General features: G+C 45.5%; 1 protein-coding gene across 1 annotated transcript in view; it reads right to left on the minus strand.

The window, feature by feature from the left end:
- Positions 1-5412: 5412 nt before the first annotated feature.
- The window catches only part of GPC4 (glypican 4), a 69165-nt gene continuing 59433 nt past the window's right edge, over positions 5413-15144 (minus strand). The window contains exons 5-9 of the mRNA XM_040614476.1: positions 11914-12044; positions 11564-11710; positions 11010-11146; positions 8631-8806; positions 5413-7669 (exon numbers count right to left, since the gene is read on the minus strand). Of these exons, the coding sequence (XP_040470410.1) occupies positions 7461-7669; positions 8631-8806; positions 11010-11146; positions 11564-11710; positions 11914-12044 (800 nt within the window). The 3' untranslated portion in view covers positions 5413-7460. The remainder of the gene's footprint in view (positions 7670-8630; positions 8807-11009; positions 11147-11563; positions 11711-11913; positions 12045-15144) is intronic.

Below are 15144 nucleotides of genomic sequence, written 5' to 3' on the forward strand. Positions count from 1 at the left end.
GCCGAACATGCCCTCTGTGGCAGGTTACACTTCCACCCAGGAGCCAAAGGGCAGCTCTGCCCACCCCCCATCCAGCTGGCCACGAGCTCCCCAGGCATCTCATCCCCATCCCTTTGGTCAGCACAAGGCTCCCCAACAGCTTCTCCTTCTGTTATAATCTGTGCAAACTCCTCCCCGGGTGCAGGCAGCAGCGAGCAGAGCTGTCGTGGGGGCAGCTGACAAAAGACCAGCTGAGCTATCTGCCGTATATACATCACCCCTTTCGCTAGGAAGCCAAATGTCAGAATTACTTAGTACGGAACACACAAGGAATAGAACATACCTAATTTATTTAGCTAATTATTTTCAGACAACGAGGCTCCGGAAGACCTCTGTCAAAGACAACGGCTTCTTTGTAATGCTGACTCTCCTGGCCTCTGGCTAGCCAAGAGCCCTCTCTCTCCCACGTGAGCACCGATTCCCAACTGTTCCTGCTCAAACCTGAAAATCCCACCACTATTTTGTAGCAACAAATTCTTATTTGATACTAAAGTGCTTCTGAATGCACAACCAAGCAAAGGAACTAATAATAAATAAGCAGTGGTTATGTATTTTGTTTTCCAAATTTGGAAATTTTTTTTCCTATGCAAGAAGCCAAAGTAGCAAAGCCATGGCACACCAGCCAAAGTTCCCACTTGCCCCAAGACACAGCAGCACCATTCTCTCAGAAGTCAGCGCCTCACCTCTTTCTCCAAGGCATTTTACCAGAAGCATCCTCATGAAAGCAGCGTGGGAGATTCAGAGCAAACAACAAAGTCATTTAGGATTGTTCAGGTGAGAGCCACTTCTCTCGCTCCGCTACCCTACACGTTTATCAAGGTGCCCAGCTTCTCAGCTGCAAATAGGGCAGGGTGGCTGCTCACCCAAAATCAGAGGGGTGGTGTGAAGACAAATGCATTGAAAGCTGCCTCCGGAGCCCTGTCATACAGGTATAGTTATTTATGATTGCACATCGCAGCTTCGATACAAGCACATCCTGTTATGGGGATGTGAACAAAGGCAGCCATTAAAAAAAAAAAAAAAAACACAAACAAAACCCCCCCCAAAAAAGCTAGTTTTCGTACTGCAGCACCCCAGTTGATACGTAACTGTGACCTTGCATCCATCAGAGTCCCCGCAAATGCAGATGCACCCCCTGTTAACGTCAGCGAAATGCCTCCTGTGGACTGAACCGTCCTCAGATCTGCTGCTTGCACAAGACAGCAAGCGCGTGTGTGGTACTGGCATGGGGGAAATGGCTGAACATGTACAACAATTAGCTTTAAAAATGTAAGATTTCAGCTATTGTTCTAGTTGCCTGTCCCTGGGGATCCTCAGCATTACTGTATTATTGATGATGCTAAATGGGGTTTTCAACAAAGCTGGTTTGAAGGCTTGTGAATGCCAAAACAGCATTTCAACCCATTAAACTTCACAGACGAAACAATTTCTTCTAAAAATAATCATCAGTTCTTCCCACCAGAAAAAATAAAAGCCTGGCCAATTCCTAACGTGCCAAGTTTTCAGGCAGGCCTGATTTTTATGGCTGAGCTTATAGAGCTCTGAAGAAAAGCAGGTTTATAATGGGAACGCCAACAGAGCTGCGTTACAGGTAAAGAGCAGCCACCCTGCACAACAGGGCTGCCAGCAACCGTTGGCAAACGCATTCCACCTTGCTAATCCTGAATTTTCCCAATCAGAGGAAAAGATGAGATGTCTTAACTCCTGCTAACATCCTCACCATTATGTCGATGCAAATACAGCCATGAGGCAATTACCAGCCCAGCCAAGGGCCAGCCATTGTGGGGCTGACAATAGCTTGTCAGCCCTTCAGAGAAGAAACAAATACCCTCAAGCTTCTCCAAGATTTTAAGTCTCATTAGTATAAATCTGTAACCCAATTAATGAGGGGTTTAGCATATTGATTTGCACCAGATTACATGAATTAATGACACACGTAGTAGGAGACAACGCAGCAGGACACACTGGGAAGATGAACAGCTACATAGGGGAATTGTATTGCCGCAGTACGTGAAGAGGGGCACGGGCACCCCAAATTTTATGATGGGGATGAAGCTGCTCCCACTCAGCTCCTATGTGACCGCTGGGGAGGCAGAGACATCACCTGGCTGTTGAAATGGCTAACAACCTGAGGCAGATTTGCCAATGTAAATTTTAAGAGCTGCTTTTTCAATGAAAACTCCTGTTTTAATGGTTGCAGCAATCTCTGGTTGGGAGTTAAATGGAGATTACTTGCAGAGGAGACCACCAGGTCCACGGGGGAGACACATCCCTGCTCTGCTCCTGCTGGGACACAGGGCACACGTAAAAGAGTCCACCACAAAAAGCAAAGATTTGGGAAAAAGCAGCCAGGGCAGCAAGAAAACACAGGACAAAGTCACAGTGAGCAGGCTGGAAAGAGCCCAAAAGGGCAAAGGCAAATGAGGCAGAGCAGGTTTAGGGAGGAAAAACATCTCCACCAGCTACCCACCGGCACCCAGCCTACAGCACACAGGTAGTAAACATCAGGAAAGCAACACATCAGGACACTCCATCAGCATTCCCCAAAACTCACCAGGTTTAGCAAAAGCCTCTTCCCCACGGCCACCCACCCCTTCTGCACCTGTCTGGGTCCCCAGCTCTCACCAGGCTGCCTAGCCCAAGGGACGGCTGGAAAGGATGGTCCTCCCTCCCAGAGGAGAGGGACAAAGGGCCATGCCCAGGTTACCTTCCCCTCCTCTCAGGGTGGGAGCCCCTCCTTGCTCCAGTAGTTACAAAAGGGCTCTCAATCCATTAGATACAAATTACAACAATTTAAGCACACTTGACCCAGAATTACAGCAAGTCCATGAAGAGCTGCCTCTTCCCAAGCAATTTACAGTCACAAGCCCTCAAACAAACTTCAACAGAGGATTAAAAAAAAACAACAAAGCAAACCAAACCCAGAAAATGTGATACCTGAAACAGCATTATCAAGAAATGAAAAAAAATGACTAGGCTTAGTTCACATTCAGGTGGTTCTAAAAACACCACTGTTGCACAACGTCTAACCCAATGCGTGTCTTGCAGATACCTCAAACCGTTAAATCACAGCCACCGCAACGAACAGGCCACGAAGCACAGCACCGTTTGGGATGGGGACTGCAACCCCCCTGCCAGGGGACAGAGGCAGGAGGGGCAGTACTGACCTGGTGGCTGCTCGGCCTCCTGGGGTGGCTCCCTGCTGTGATCCCCCCCCCACCCATGTAGCAGCTCAGGACAATAGAGATCCCACCAGCCAGGAAGGGGATTGCAATGTTCCTTCATCAATCTTCATCCCCTTCTACATTATTTTTTTAAATTTATTTTTAAATTACTAGTAATCCTAGATAGCATCCCAAGGAAGAGAATCAGCAGAGGACAGGCCACCCTCCTGCCTGCCTTGCAGGCACTGCAGTGATGGCTTATGGACCACTGTAGGCAGGTGGCCACTGGCCATCACACCAGGCAGAGACTTGAGGCAGTGACACTCCGCAGTTCTCCTAGATACTCAGCCTGGCTTACATGGAAAAATAAAGCCACCAGCATTAAAAAAATATATATATTAAAAAACCATGCAAGTTATTTTCTTCCAGTAGTCCGAGATGGATTTATCCAGGCTTGGGTTTCCCTTAGCAGCCATGCCCACCAGCTTCCACACACACAATCCTTGGTCCACAGAGTCCCCCAAGATGCTCCAGGGCCTGCCTGTGCCGGCAGAACCTCAGTGTCTCCGCTCCTGGCTGTGGAGGTACGCCAGTGGCACAGGCTTTCCCAGGGACAAGAAGAAATGCCATGGGTTTGTCCTGGCAAGCGAAGGGTGTGAGCAGGAGCAGGTCAGACTGTCACTCATCTGGCTGCCACCTCCACCACAGGGGGACACTGCTCCATAGGAGGGAAGAGGGTGGCTTTGGGTGGAGGGTGACAATCAGAGCCAGCAATTACTGTGGGACACGTGATAATTAAAAACATCCAAACAGACTGAAGAGATTTTTTTATGCGCCTTGCTCTAAAACGTCCAACACCAGACGCTACCATGAAAGCAGCCAGGACCGTGCCAGAGGTCTTGCCAGGTCCAGCAAGTCTTAGATCCACCTAAAGCAGTTAAGAGGATGGTGATGGAAACTTCAGCACCATCAGGTCTAAGAAACGACCAATGTACTGAGAGCTCGCAGTTTCCAGAATTAATACACCAACTTGCCCGTGAGGACAAAAGCTCAGATGGGGGCAGGGGCAGGACCCTGCCCCAGGGCTGCGGGGGGACTCCCCTTGCTGCCAGGGTCATGTGTCCCAACTTAGGGCCACATTACCACCACAGCACGGAACAAGAGTCCCATTATGTGCTCTCCTTTTCCCCCTCCACTGAAGCACAGACACAGCCGGAGGAACCCAGAGCAGCCTGCACAACGCCGTGCAAGCGTTGCCTGCGAGGCTGTCGCAGCACACAGCTGCTAAAGCAGGTCCTTTCAAGGGCTGTATTTTTTTATTCCAGCTCTTTGGGAGACAGCACCTCATATGCTGCCAAGAACACCACCTTCCTGGTTCGTTTTGTAATTGAAGCTCGTTACCAATTCCATTAATTTTAATTATTAATTCTATGTATGGGAATTTTTCTTTAAATCATGCTTGTAACGGCAATGGTTATGTGAAAAAAAAACCCCACAAACCATACTTGAAGCAAGGGAGCACATGCCTTCCTCGAAGTCAGCAGCATGCCTCGTCCCTACTCGCATGGTTCAGTTTACAAGCTCGTGTCAGAGAGCCGATTTCACACACAAACACAAAATAAAAGCAGGAACACAACTTTTGATCATCCTACATTGATGTTTACTCTTGTTTTCTGTAGCCCCAGGTGACAAATCTGTCCTTTATATAGCGGAGGATTGTTGTGCTATTAACAAAGTCAACTGGACACACTTAAAACTCACCACAGGTCTTTGCATTGGTGGCTTGTACCAAACTAAGGAATAATAATTAGTTGTAAAATGATAAATATAAATTCAAAAACGTTTTTTTCTGAGCAGTAACGCTCAAAAGCAGGAGAATTTACAAGCAACTTTCTTACATATGAACACTTATGCCAAGAAGGGAGATGTTGGAGAAGTCAGCCCCTCCGAACACAAGGGCTTTTGTTCCACCACTCTCTGAGCTCTGAAGAAGTTTAATTTTATTTTTTTTCTCCTCATTTAACTTTGCCGGCCTGCCAGCTGGGTATAAGCCAGAAGGGTTATCCAGTCAGACCTTACTGCGATATATTTACAATGGTAGTGCATCTAAGGTTTGTTTATTTCAGGATTAAAATTCAAATGGCTAGAACCATTTAAATAATTAAAGGGCAATCAGAAAATGCCATGAAACCAAACAAATCAGGAAAAGTCATGGAAACCATCAGCAATATTTAATTCAGAAATTCTCTTTGTTAGGGAACTTAGCTGAAAGAAAACAGCTGGATGTAGTTCAACCCTCTAAATTAAAAACAATCTAACAAGGTCTATAGGGATAACTCTTTCAGCTACATATTGGAGACCAGATTCACTTCTACCAAGTAAATGTAATAGCACTCAAAGCTAGAAAGGAAATTCCTCAGAACTGAGGTAGTTTCTAAGTATCAGCACATTTTCCAATTCCTTGCAAAGCAACTTAGCTATTTACAATCCATTTTTTCCCACACATAAATTTATAACTTTTTCAACTTTATGGTTCCATGATTTATTTTCTAAAGAAAAATAATCTAGCCAGAATATCCCTAACTCTACTAACATCATGTTTTAATAAATAACTGGCTACTTCTAGTAAAATTAAGCCTCCAGGATTGTTTATACCAGCCAAGAATACTCCGTCTTTATAGCTTTGCAGAAACTTGGTGTGAAAATAAAAGTTGAATATAACGCTGACCCTGAGCTAACAAGTAATTAATGCTTCAATATAAAAATAGAAAATTATCCTTACAACACAAGGGTGGAATACAGCAAACCCTCTCTCTCTGGATTGCTCTCCCAGCTGGATCCCAGTATCCAGCCAGACCTAAAGGCTACCTAAAGCAGGAGGAGACATGCAGAATAATTTTGAGTCTTTCCAAAGACTTTGTTTTCCCTAAACTCTTTTAAAAATTATTTAATCTCTTTTCTTAAAAATATACATTTCTTTTATTAATGAGTTGCTGTTCACCACAAAACTGTTCCAACTACAAAAGCGCAGGTAGAGAGAGGAAGGTGTCTCAGGTAGTGCCTAAAAGCTACAGTCGCTGGGCATCAGCTCCCAGGAGACCAAATACACTGAAAAAGAGACATCTTCAGCCCTGCCAGCTCCTGACTGCTCCTACTCCGACCTGCCTGCAACGGTGCCGCGGGGCACTGCCCGCCTGCTCCTTCCCTTTTGCCCCCCCATCAGAGAGAAAACACAACTCTTGCAAGAACAAACTCGGCACCCCCCCGCCTCCCCCTTGCCAGAGTATTCCTTAAAAACAAACAAATTTTTAAAAAATCAATCCAACATTCATCTTAACAAATTTGCAGACAAGACACATGTTGGCATTCGGATCTGCGAGACGACACGTTGCTTCCAACCGAACAAGTTTAATGCCTTATTCCCACGGGGGATGGACGTCGGGAACTGACCTACAGGTTACAGCTAATTGCAAGGATCCAGGGGAACAAACGACAGCTCTTCTTAGCGCCTGCGGAATTGGAATTCTCTGTAGACTCTTCCAATTTAACCAAACCTCCTGTAAAGAAAGTACAACCTGCTCCTCGCATTAACGCCCTATGCAAACAGGGCACTTGGCACACCGACCAGCTCTGCCTTCACCTTCTGTTTCACCACGTAATAAAGACAAATTACTTCCACTTCTTTCCAGATAAGGCAACTAACATAATGTGGATAAATGGGAAGTTAACTACATGAAACACGTTTTCTGCTTGTTGGGCAATTATTTTTTTCCCCCATAAGATAACATGATAAATAAAACCTGCTTCTGTACAGATATTTCTCATTTCAGAAACACATACTTGTTACAGGCCAAAAGAAGACCCTGGGTTTTTTTGTTGTTTTCATAAGAAATATAGTAAAAAAAAAAAAGAAAAAAAAAGAAAAAAAAGGAAAAAAAGAAAAGAAAAATGTCATAAAGACACAAATGCAGAGCTAACTACAGGCTTGTATATACATTTTTGTTATCCACCTCTAATATGGATTCTTGGTGAACGGGACAGACTGGTAGCCCCTGTCCATTCCTGTTATTCCCAGAATAGCAAGGGAAAAAAAAAAATACATCAGTATCTTAAAACCAGTGGCAACGTAGTAAAAACTGTACACTGTTGTCCATTAACTTAAAAAGCAATGTCCCTAGATGGTATAAAAGTGAAAGCAGGTGCCTTCTAACTTTGATAATTAAAAGTCTTTCCCCCCCCCCCACCTACGCTGCACAATTATCTCCATTGTCTTTGCATGGCCAAGAACAAAATGCTAAGGAGCAAGGCTGCTTGTGATAAACCGCTCCTGGTAGCGGCAGAAGTGTTCACGTTCTTATCACTCTTGTTGGAGTTCCCAGTGACTTCGGTGGCATTGAATTCGAACTCGGAGGAGCACTGCTGGAGCTCGCAGCCACTGCCGCTCTCCTCCCCGCTGCTCTCCTCACCTGTGGGAGACAAACACACGCACTGTCCTCCTCTGCCATCTGCAGCACCAAGCTTTGCTCGCAGAAGGCAGCGGGGGCAGCGAGGAAAGCAAGCGCATGGATGTTTCAACATTTACGCAACAGAAGCCCAGGTCCTCTGGTTAATGTGGCTTCGGCGTGCCGTCCATCGCACCCATCCGTGAGCTGGCAACGTGTGCTCATGGCCCAGAAAGCCAACCATAGCCTGGGCTCCCAAAAAGAACCATGGCCAGCAAGGCGAGGGAGGTGGTTCTGCCCCCTGCACTGGTGAGACTCCAGCTAAGCACTGCCTCCAGCTCCGGAGTCCTCAGTACGGGAAAGACATGGACCTGTTGGAGCGAGTCCAGAGGAGGGCCAGGAAAATGGTCAGAGGGCTGGATCACCTCTCCTGTCAGGACAGGCTAAGAGATTTGGGATTGTTCGGCCTGGAGAAGACAATGCTCCAGGGAAACCTTATTGCAGTCTTTCAGTACTTAAAGGAGACTTATAAGAAAGATGGGGACAGGCTTTTTAGTAGGGTTTGTAGCCATAGGTATAAGGGGTAATGGTTTTAAACTAAAGGAGGGTAGATTCAAGCTAGATATAAAGAAGAAATTCTTTAGCGTGAGAGCGGTGAAACGCTGGAAGAGGTTGCCCAGAGAGGTGGTAGATGCCCCATCCCTGGTAACATTCAAAGTCAGCCTGGATGGGGCTCTGAGCAACCTGATCTAGCCGAAGACATCCCTGCTTATTGCAGGGGTTGGGCTAGATGATCATTAAAGGTCCTTTCCAACCCAAATCATTCTATGATTCAATGGAAACAAGCCTCCTCACACAGCCTGTTGGAGATGCTGTTTCCCACCCTCTTTACCAACATGCTTTAGCCACAGCTGAAGCTTAACCAGCTACTCTTGTGTTAGCATGAAATGCAATTAAAGAAAAAGGCAAACAGGAGCACACATACTTATGTCAATGAAGTCGACATCGTTCCCACTGTACGCATTCTTCAGCTTGTTGGTCATCACCCGCAGAGCCATGATTTGCCGGCGAATCACCATGTCTGGTTTGGTAATATCAACTTCTACCTCCGGGTTATTCACTTGACTTGCTAGGCCGTTTCCAGTCACCGCAAAGTCATACCTGAAAAGAAACCACTCCTGCTGGTACCAGAGCTGCAGCTTGGCAGGGTCCCACACCGACAGGCAACAGTGTGGGAACTTGGTGGTGCCACCTTTGTTCCAGCCTGGGAGATACTCTGAGCCCAACGTGATCTTCCCACATAATAACCCTCATGGAGCCCTTCTCCAGCTTCTTACCCCATCTCCCCTCCCTGCAATCTGAGCAGCATGTGGAATTAAACACTGTTTTCACATACCCTGTGCCGCAAAGGCAGGGGAAAGAATTTTCTCCCCAACCTGAAAAGTGAAGGAAAATCTAGGGCTTATAGTAATAATAGCTTACAACAGCATAAATCAGCTCACTGCAGGCAACAGAGAGAAACAAGCTGCTGAGATGCCTAGGTGCCTCGATGCCCAGTTAGATGACACTTCCAGGAAAACAACCTTTGGGGCCATAGTTATCCCAGAGAAACCTATAGTAACTGTTGGAGCCAAGAGTGTCATTCTGGCTTTGCATAATGCACCTTAACCATCAAGCTGGGGTATTAAATGTGTACTTCCCACCACGCAGACATGAGATGCAATTTCCCTAATAACCCCAGCAGGAGAAACATCTGTGATGTTGAAGATGAGATAACATAACCCCATGCATTGAAGCAGAGAAGAGACGAGCTGCTCAGCCTGAGGAGGTGTGCATGCTCAGAACTGAATACACATACAGCCTCTGGGTTTAAAAGAGACTGAGCAACAAACCCCAACAGAATACATCTCCTGAAACAGGTATTTGGAGTATCACCTTACAGAGCAGGGATATAACAATTTTTTCTCTCCTCCAATTACCTGACTTGACAAGCAAAAAAAAAAATAATCATTGTTTAACTGAAGAAAGCACTGCTTTTCTTAGTTATGATGCCAATGTCAGTATCACAAGAGAGAAAAAAGCCTTTAGCACAACCTACTGACTGACCCTTGAGACCAGGCAGCGAGATATAAGCATACATATGAAGGGCATGCTCAAATCCTATCCTATATATGGAAGGCTTTATTATTATTATTGGGTTTGTTACTATTTGTGATCAATATTATATGTTTCAAAGAAGTCAGAGAAACCACTGAACTTTTAGCTTATTGGAGCCACAGAGAAAATACTAACAACAAAGCAAAATATAAGATATCCAGCCTCCCCTTTGTCTCCTTGCCCAGTGCTGCAGAGTTTCCATCTCCCCTCCTTACTGGTGCTGGCCCCTGTGCGCACTGGGGAAATCTGCTGTGGAAAGCCCTGTACGTGCTGCTGATAAACAAAACCTGAAGAGGACTGAGTCATTTCTTGTCAGAGAGACCTAAACCATCACCCCGGCCAAGTGAGACGAAGTTAAAAGGCGCGCACACAGAACAGCACAAAATTTATGCAGTATGGCTTTGCCCTGTGCCCCCAAAATAACAAAGGTAAAAACTACTATTACTTAGAAAAACTGCTGAAAACCCTGGTAGACTGTCTTGTTTGTTTTTTGTTTTTTTTTTCTTAATGGAACATCTTCGATTTTGCTTATTTCCCTTAGTAAGCAAACAAAATAAAGAAACTTCTATTTCCAAAACAAAGGTTAGTTACACAAACAATATGACAGAAAACCTTTGGCTTATTCATATGTTGGCAATTTCTTCCTCACAAGAAAGGAAAGAGGGGGAAAAAAAGATTTGTAAGTATTTTTCCACAAAAAGCATGCAAGAAAACCACTGGCCCCCTTGTGTCACTGACCTCAGCAGTGGAGAAGAGGACCTTTCACCAGCCTCCATCTCCCCTGCTCTTGCTCAACAGGGAGCCCAGCAACAGCTTCTGGTAGAAACACCAGCTGGGGGCACTGGGGCCACAGCTCTGTCAGACACCACAATCATCCCTACCCTGTGCCCATGATACAAGATTTTGTACAAATTACCTCCAAAAACCCGTGAGCAACCAGTAAGAGGTTTAAATCCAAGGAGAGACGCCATATCTGCATATCTAGTCTCAGTTCCCTCCTTAAAAACAAACCACTACGCAGAGTTTGAACAACCCTTTAGCTTTGTGTTCAAGCTCTCTCACCTACAAAAAACAAAGCAGCAACCTGTCTTGGGGGAGCTGGGATCACTCCTGTAGGAGAAGAACACTTGGGGAGAGGGGCCAGTGGGCCAAGAAAGGCTGGGGTGAGGGGAAAGAGTTAACTGGGGGTGGCCAAACTTCGTCAAACCTGCTCTTGGCGCTCCCATTCCAGCACTCGTTCTCATTGACTGTGCCTACAGACATCTTTTCATCATTGCAAATGTTGCCAGGGAGAGATGACCAAAATTTTTTGGCTTGCTTCAACTTCTCTTTCACATCAGTAACCTATTAAGTAAAACAAAAAAAAAAAAAAAAAAAAAAGAAAAAAGAAACACGGCACATAATCCAGAATACCACTCATTAAAAGTGAAGCGGGAAAGGTATTTTTTATCACAACAGATGTGTATAGGCCAGATCTTCAGGCTGCGTGTTTTGATGGTTGATTTACTTTTTTTAATACAAAATTAAACATGGCTCCTCACACACGTATTACTCATAAGCCAAGCCTTAAACACAGGCACTTTTCTAACATAGAAGTGTTGAGGTAATTCATGTCTAGAGCCATGGGCAGATTACACCCCTCAGAGAGTTTAAGACAGCCAAGGAATATTAAGAAACCCTATAAATTACAACTGGAAAATTATATGCTATGGCACATGGGTGCAAAGCGCCTGTGCAGCACTAGCAGGATCAGGCACTCACCAGTCGGTCCAAGCTCGTGCCGGCCGCTGTAGTTGGCCGCTCCTCCGGGTTGTAAGGTCTGAAACGAGCGCTGAAACCGCTTTCAGAGACAGAGCGAGCAGTCCGGCCCTGGGCAAGCGTTTTTGGCTGGCCGCATCCTTGGAAAACCTACACAAGAGGAGGAAAGGGTTTTATGAAATGGGAGGTCACAAGAGCCTCCCTTCTCCAGGCTCCAACCCAGTCCCTGCCCAAAATAATACGTCAGCTTTATATACCTACTTGAAAAAGCATCGAAGAAAAAACATTGACAAGAGTGTGAAAACAAAACACGTTGGATAAATAAAGCCCCAGTGTCTTCTTGGCCCTTTTACCTTCTGAGACACCTGCATGCTGTTCTCCTGCATGTTCATGATCGCATCTGAAATTTTCACATCAATGGGGTCCATGACGGACTCGATATTGAAAGGACCCTCCAGCCTCTCTGCTACCAGCAGCATCGAATCTAACACAAAGAAAGAAACAAAGGCTTTTAATGGTGGCGCTTCAGGAGTAACAGTAACAAGGATAACAGATTGAGCACACAGCCATTACCCACTGCAACATCGCTTCTGACCAGCACACATCTCCAGGAAACATTTTGCTCTTCCCAGAGCCTACAGCTTCACCAGGCACGTACAGGCTGCCAGCATCGAGCCATGGGCTCATATACATCAAACACCACATTAAATGAGGGAGAGCCATCGCAGCCTGCCAGCAGGCAGCCTGTAATCAGCTCCTCCCATTAGAACGAGCATTACTAACACTCTCCTCTCCGTGCCTGTTTATTAAAAGTTGCCTTGTGTCATTTGTTTTTCAAGACTGCTTTCAAATCCACTGGCTTCCTCAGGCTGGTCCTGAATACAAGACACCAATGCAAAAGGGCACAAGATGATCACTGCTACCATCTCTCCCTTACGGAAGGCTACAGGGTTTGTCGTGCATTGGGAAGCCAAGGGGTCGCACCTTCTGGCATTACGTGGACAATCTGCACAAGGGAGACTGCATGAGACCAGGGTAAACGCTGTGCACTAATATTTGGCACATTTCCAGGCAAGGGGAGATGGAAAAGTCCCTCAGCCGACACGGGGTCACTCCTCCTGTGCATGTCTGCACATCTTCACCAAATACATCATTAAACATAGCAGCTACTGAACATCCAGCACTTCTTCTGAGAAGTTATTATTGGCACAAAGGCCTTCACCCTGCATTGAATTTAAGCCTTCTCTCTGGTTCTCCCCTAGAAGGTGCCTCCAGGTACACACCTGGTGCTCAGCACTTGTCTCTTCTCACCCATCACAACCTTTATTTATTTTTCACTGTGGTCCCTCAACCCAAAAGCACTCTGTTTGATGGCCTCCTCTTCTGCGTCACTTCATGACACTCTGCCATAAACTGATTTCCCAGTTGTGTTTCAATTTTTCCTAGCCTTGTGACATGGAAGGCCAGGGCACAAGGGCCCCACTGGCCCAGAGGTAAAATAGTCTCCCGAAGAGCTCCTCCCCACTCCCAAAATAGGCTTGTTCCCTTCCGAGAAGGAGAAATGGGCATTTCACAGTCAGTCTATTAATAATTCATGAAAAGTGTTTCTCATGACGTTCACCTTTCTCCTAAGCACAAGAAGGTACTTCCAACAAGCAGAGAACTGCTGTGGGCTCCAGTTAAGCTGTTAAAGCCCTATAAAGATATCCCACATACTGAACAATTTAGTAATACCTCTGCCTGAGCGCCCAAGTCATGTTAAACTACAGTAAAAAATCCACAAGCTGACGACAACTATATAACTAATCTACTTGTACTTAAATTATTATTGTAACATTAATAAATAGTAATAAAAATTAAAAAAAATTACCCTACACCAAACCCCCCACCTAAACTGCAGGTGCTTTCCTAGCCTGTAAATCCATTTTTTTCAAGGTAACTCAGTATCCTAGAGATTTGCTGGGTGTTAGTTAACGGTCTATCAGTTGATCAATCCATCCTAAAAACCGTGTCAGCTAGGACTCACAGAGCTGCACTAAGGTGCTGGTGGTGTTGAAGGAGTGAACCCTGGGAGGAGCTGGAGCCCCCAGGAAAGCCACTCGCCCCGCAAGCACACACCACCAGCATCAATGATGGAGCTGTTGCAGGGCATGGCTGGAATTTAGCCGTAGGTCTGAACTAAACACATTTAAAAAAAAAAAAAAAAAAAAAAAGAGGAAAAGAAGAAGGTAATAACAAATGAAACAAAGAGTCTTAGACTGTATTGTGGTGGGCTCCAATAAAGTGATGCTTCAAATCTCTGAGTAATGACTGCTAGCATGAATATACCATTGTGCCAGAGGGGAGAAAAATGCTTTTGATGTGCTACCAAATGGAGACTTTTGTAAACAAGTGGAGCACAACTTAAATGTGTTCATCATTGTCAAAGCTTTTGGGGTTTTTCACGTGCATAAAGAACATCCCAGTGCAGTTTGCAGGAAGCCGCTCATTTCAAATAAAAATATTATGAATAGACAGATAATAAAACACACAAAATGCATAGTTTAAAAAAAAAAAATCATTCCATTTTGTAACTACTTAATTCTCTGAGTGGCCAGGAAAGGCCGCAGATCAATAAAGTGTTTGTGAAAGACTGAAAGGAAACATAAACCCCAATTCTTCTGGCTGTTTGGCGTCTTTGTAAACTTTGAGCCGGGCAGGCCATCCACAAGACCATGGGAATGTAGAGCGAATTGGGTCCTTTGTTAGCAGGGGTGCCATGGCGTTACATGTATCACAGCCCAGGAATGCAGCCTCCGCTTTGACTGCCGATAGAGAAAATGCATTCGGCCTCCAGCAGAGCTGCCAAAGCTGGCGAGAAAAGATAAGGAAAGTAATAATTGCCCTTGGAAAATATATTCAACTGGAGCTCTTCAGGAGCTGGGATTGATACTGGCAAGGAGCACTAAACGAAATAAACTTTTATTAAAATTTAGAATGGGGGGGGGGGGGTGGCTCTACCTCATCCACAATTTTGATTTTGGAAACATCCTGCAAAAACTTTTACCTCCCACCAGGAGCTGGCTGGTGTCCCCACCAGCAGTCGTGGTGAGCAGCGATTCCCTCTGGCAGCCACGTTTGACATTAATAAGGTTGGCTGGGGTTCAAGATAACGCTAGCATCACTGCGCGTCGAGAGGGGAGGCACGCTGCACTGACACCAGAAATGAAGCTTCAGTACAATTCATCTCCCCAAAAGACTTCCCACTTCTGGGAGAGACAAGCTGATTATAAATATCAATTATTTTGCCCCAGCTGTGGTGCAAAATAATTGATATTTATAAACCACGGTGAGGCGGCTCAGATCTGCGTCACCAAAAAAAAAAAAAAAAAGTCTGGCAGAGTGAAAAATGTACCCTGGGCACTTATTACAAATACACAGCACGACAAAGACTGTCTCTCCTCCCTGTGATGGGGAGACAGAAGTGGATTTGGCGGGGGGTGGGGTGGGGTGGGGGGGAACCCCAACCCACACCATATAGGCCATCACTTAAAGACCCTTTTCCTCCTGCATACATTTGTCCTTGCTACTGGCATTGAGACAAT

This window comes from Falco naumanni, chromosome 14, assembly GCF_017639655.2.
Source record: "Falco naumanni isolate bFalNau1 chromosome 14, bFalNau1.pat, whole genome shotgun sequence".
Taxonomy (NCBI): Eukaryota; Metazoa; Chordata; class Aves; order Falconiformes; family Falconidae; genus Falco; species Falco naumanni.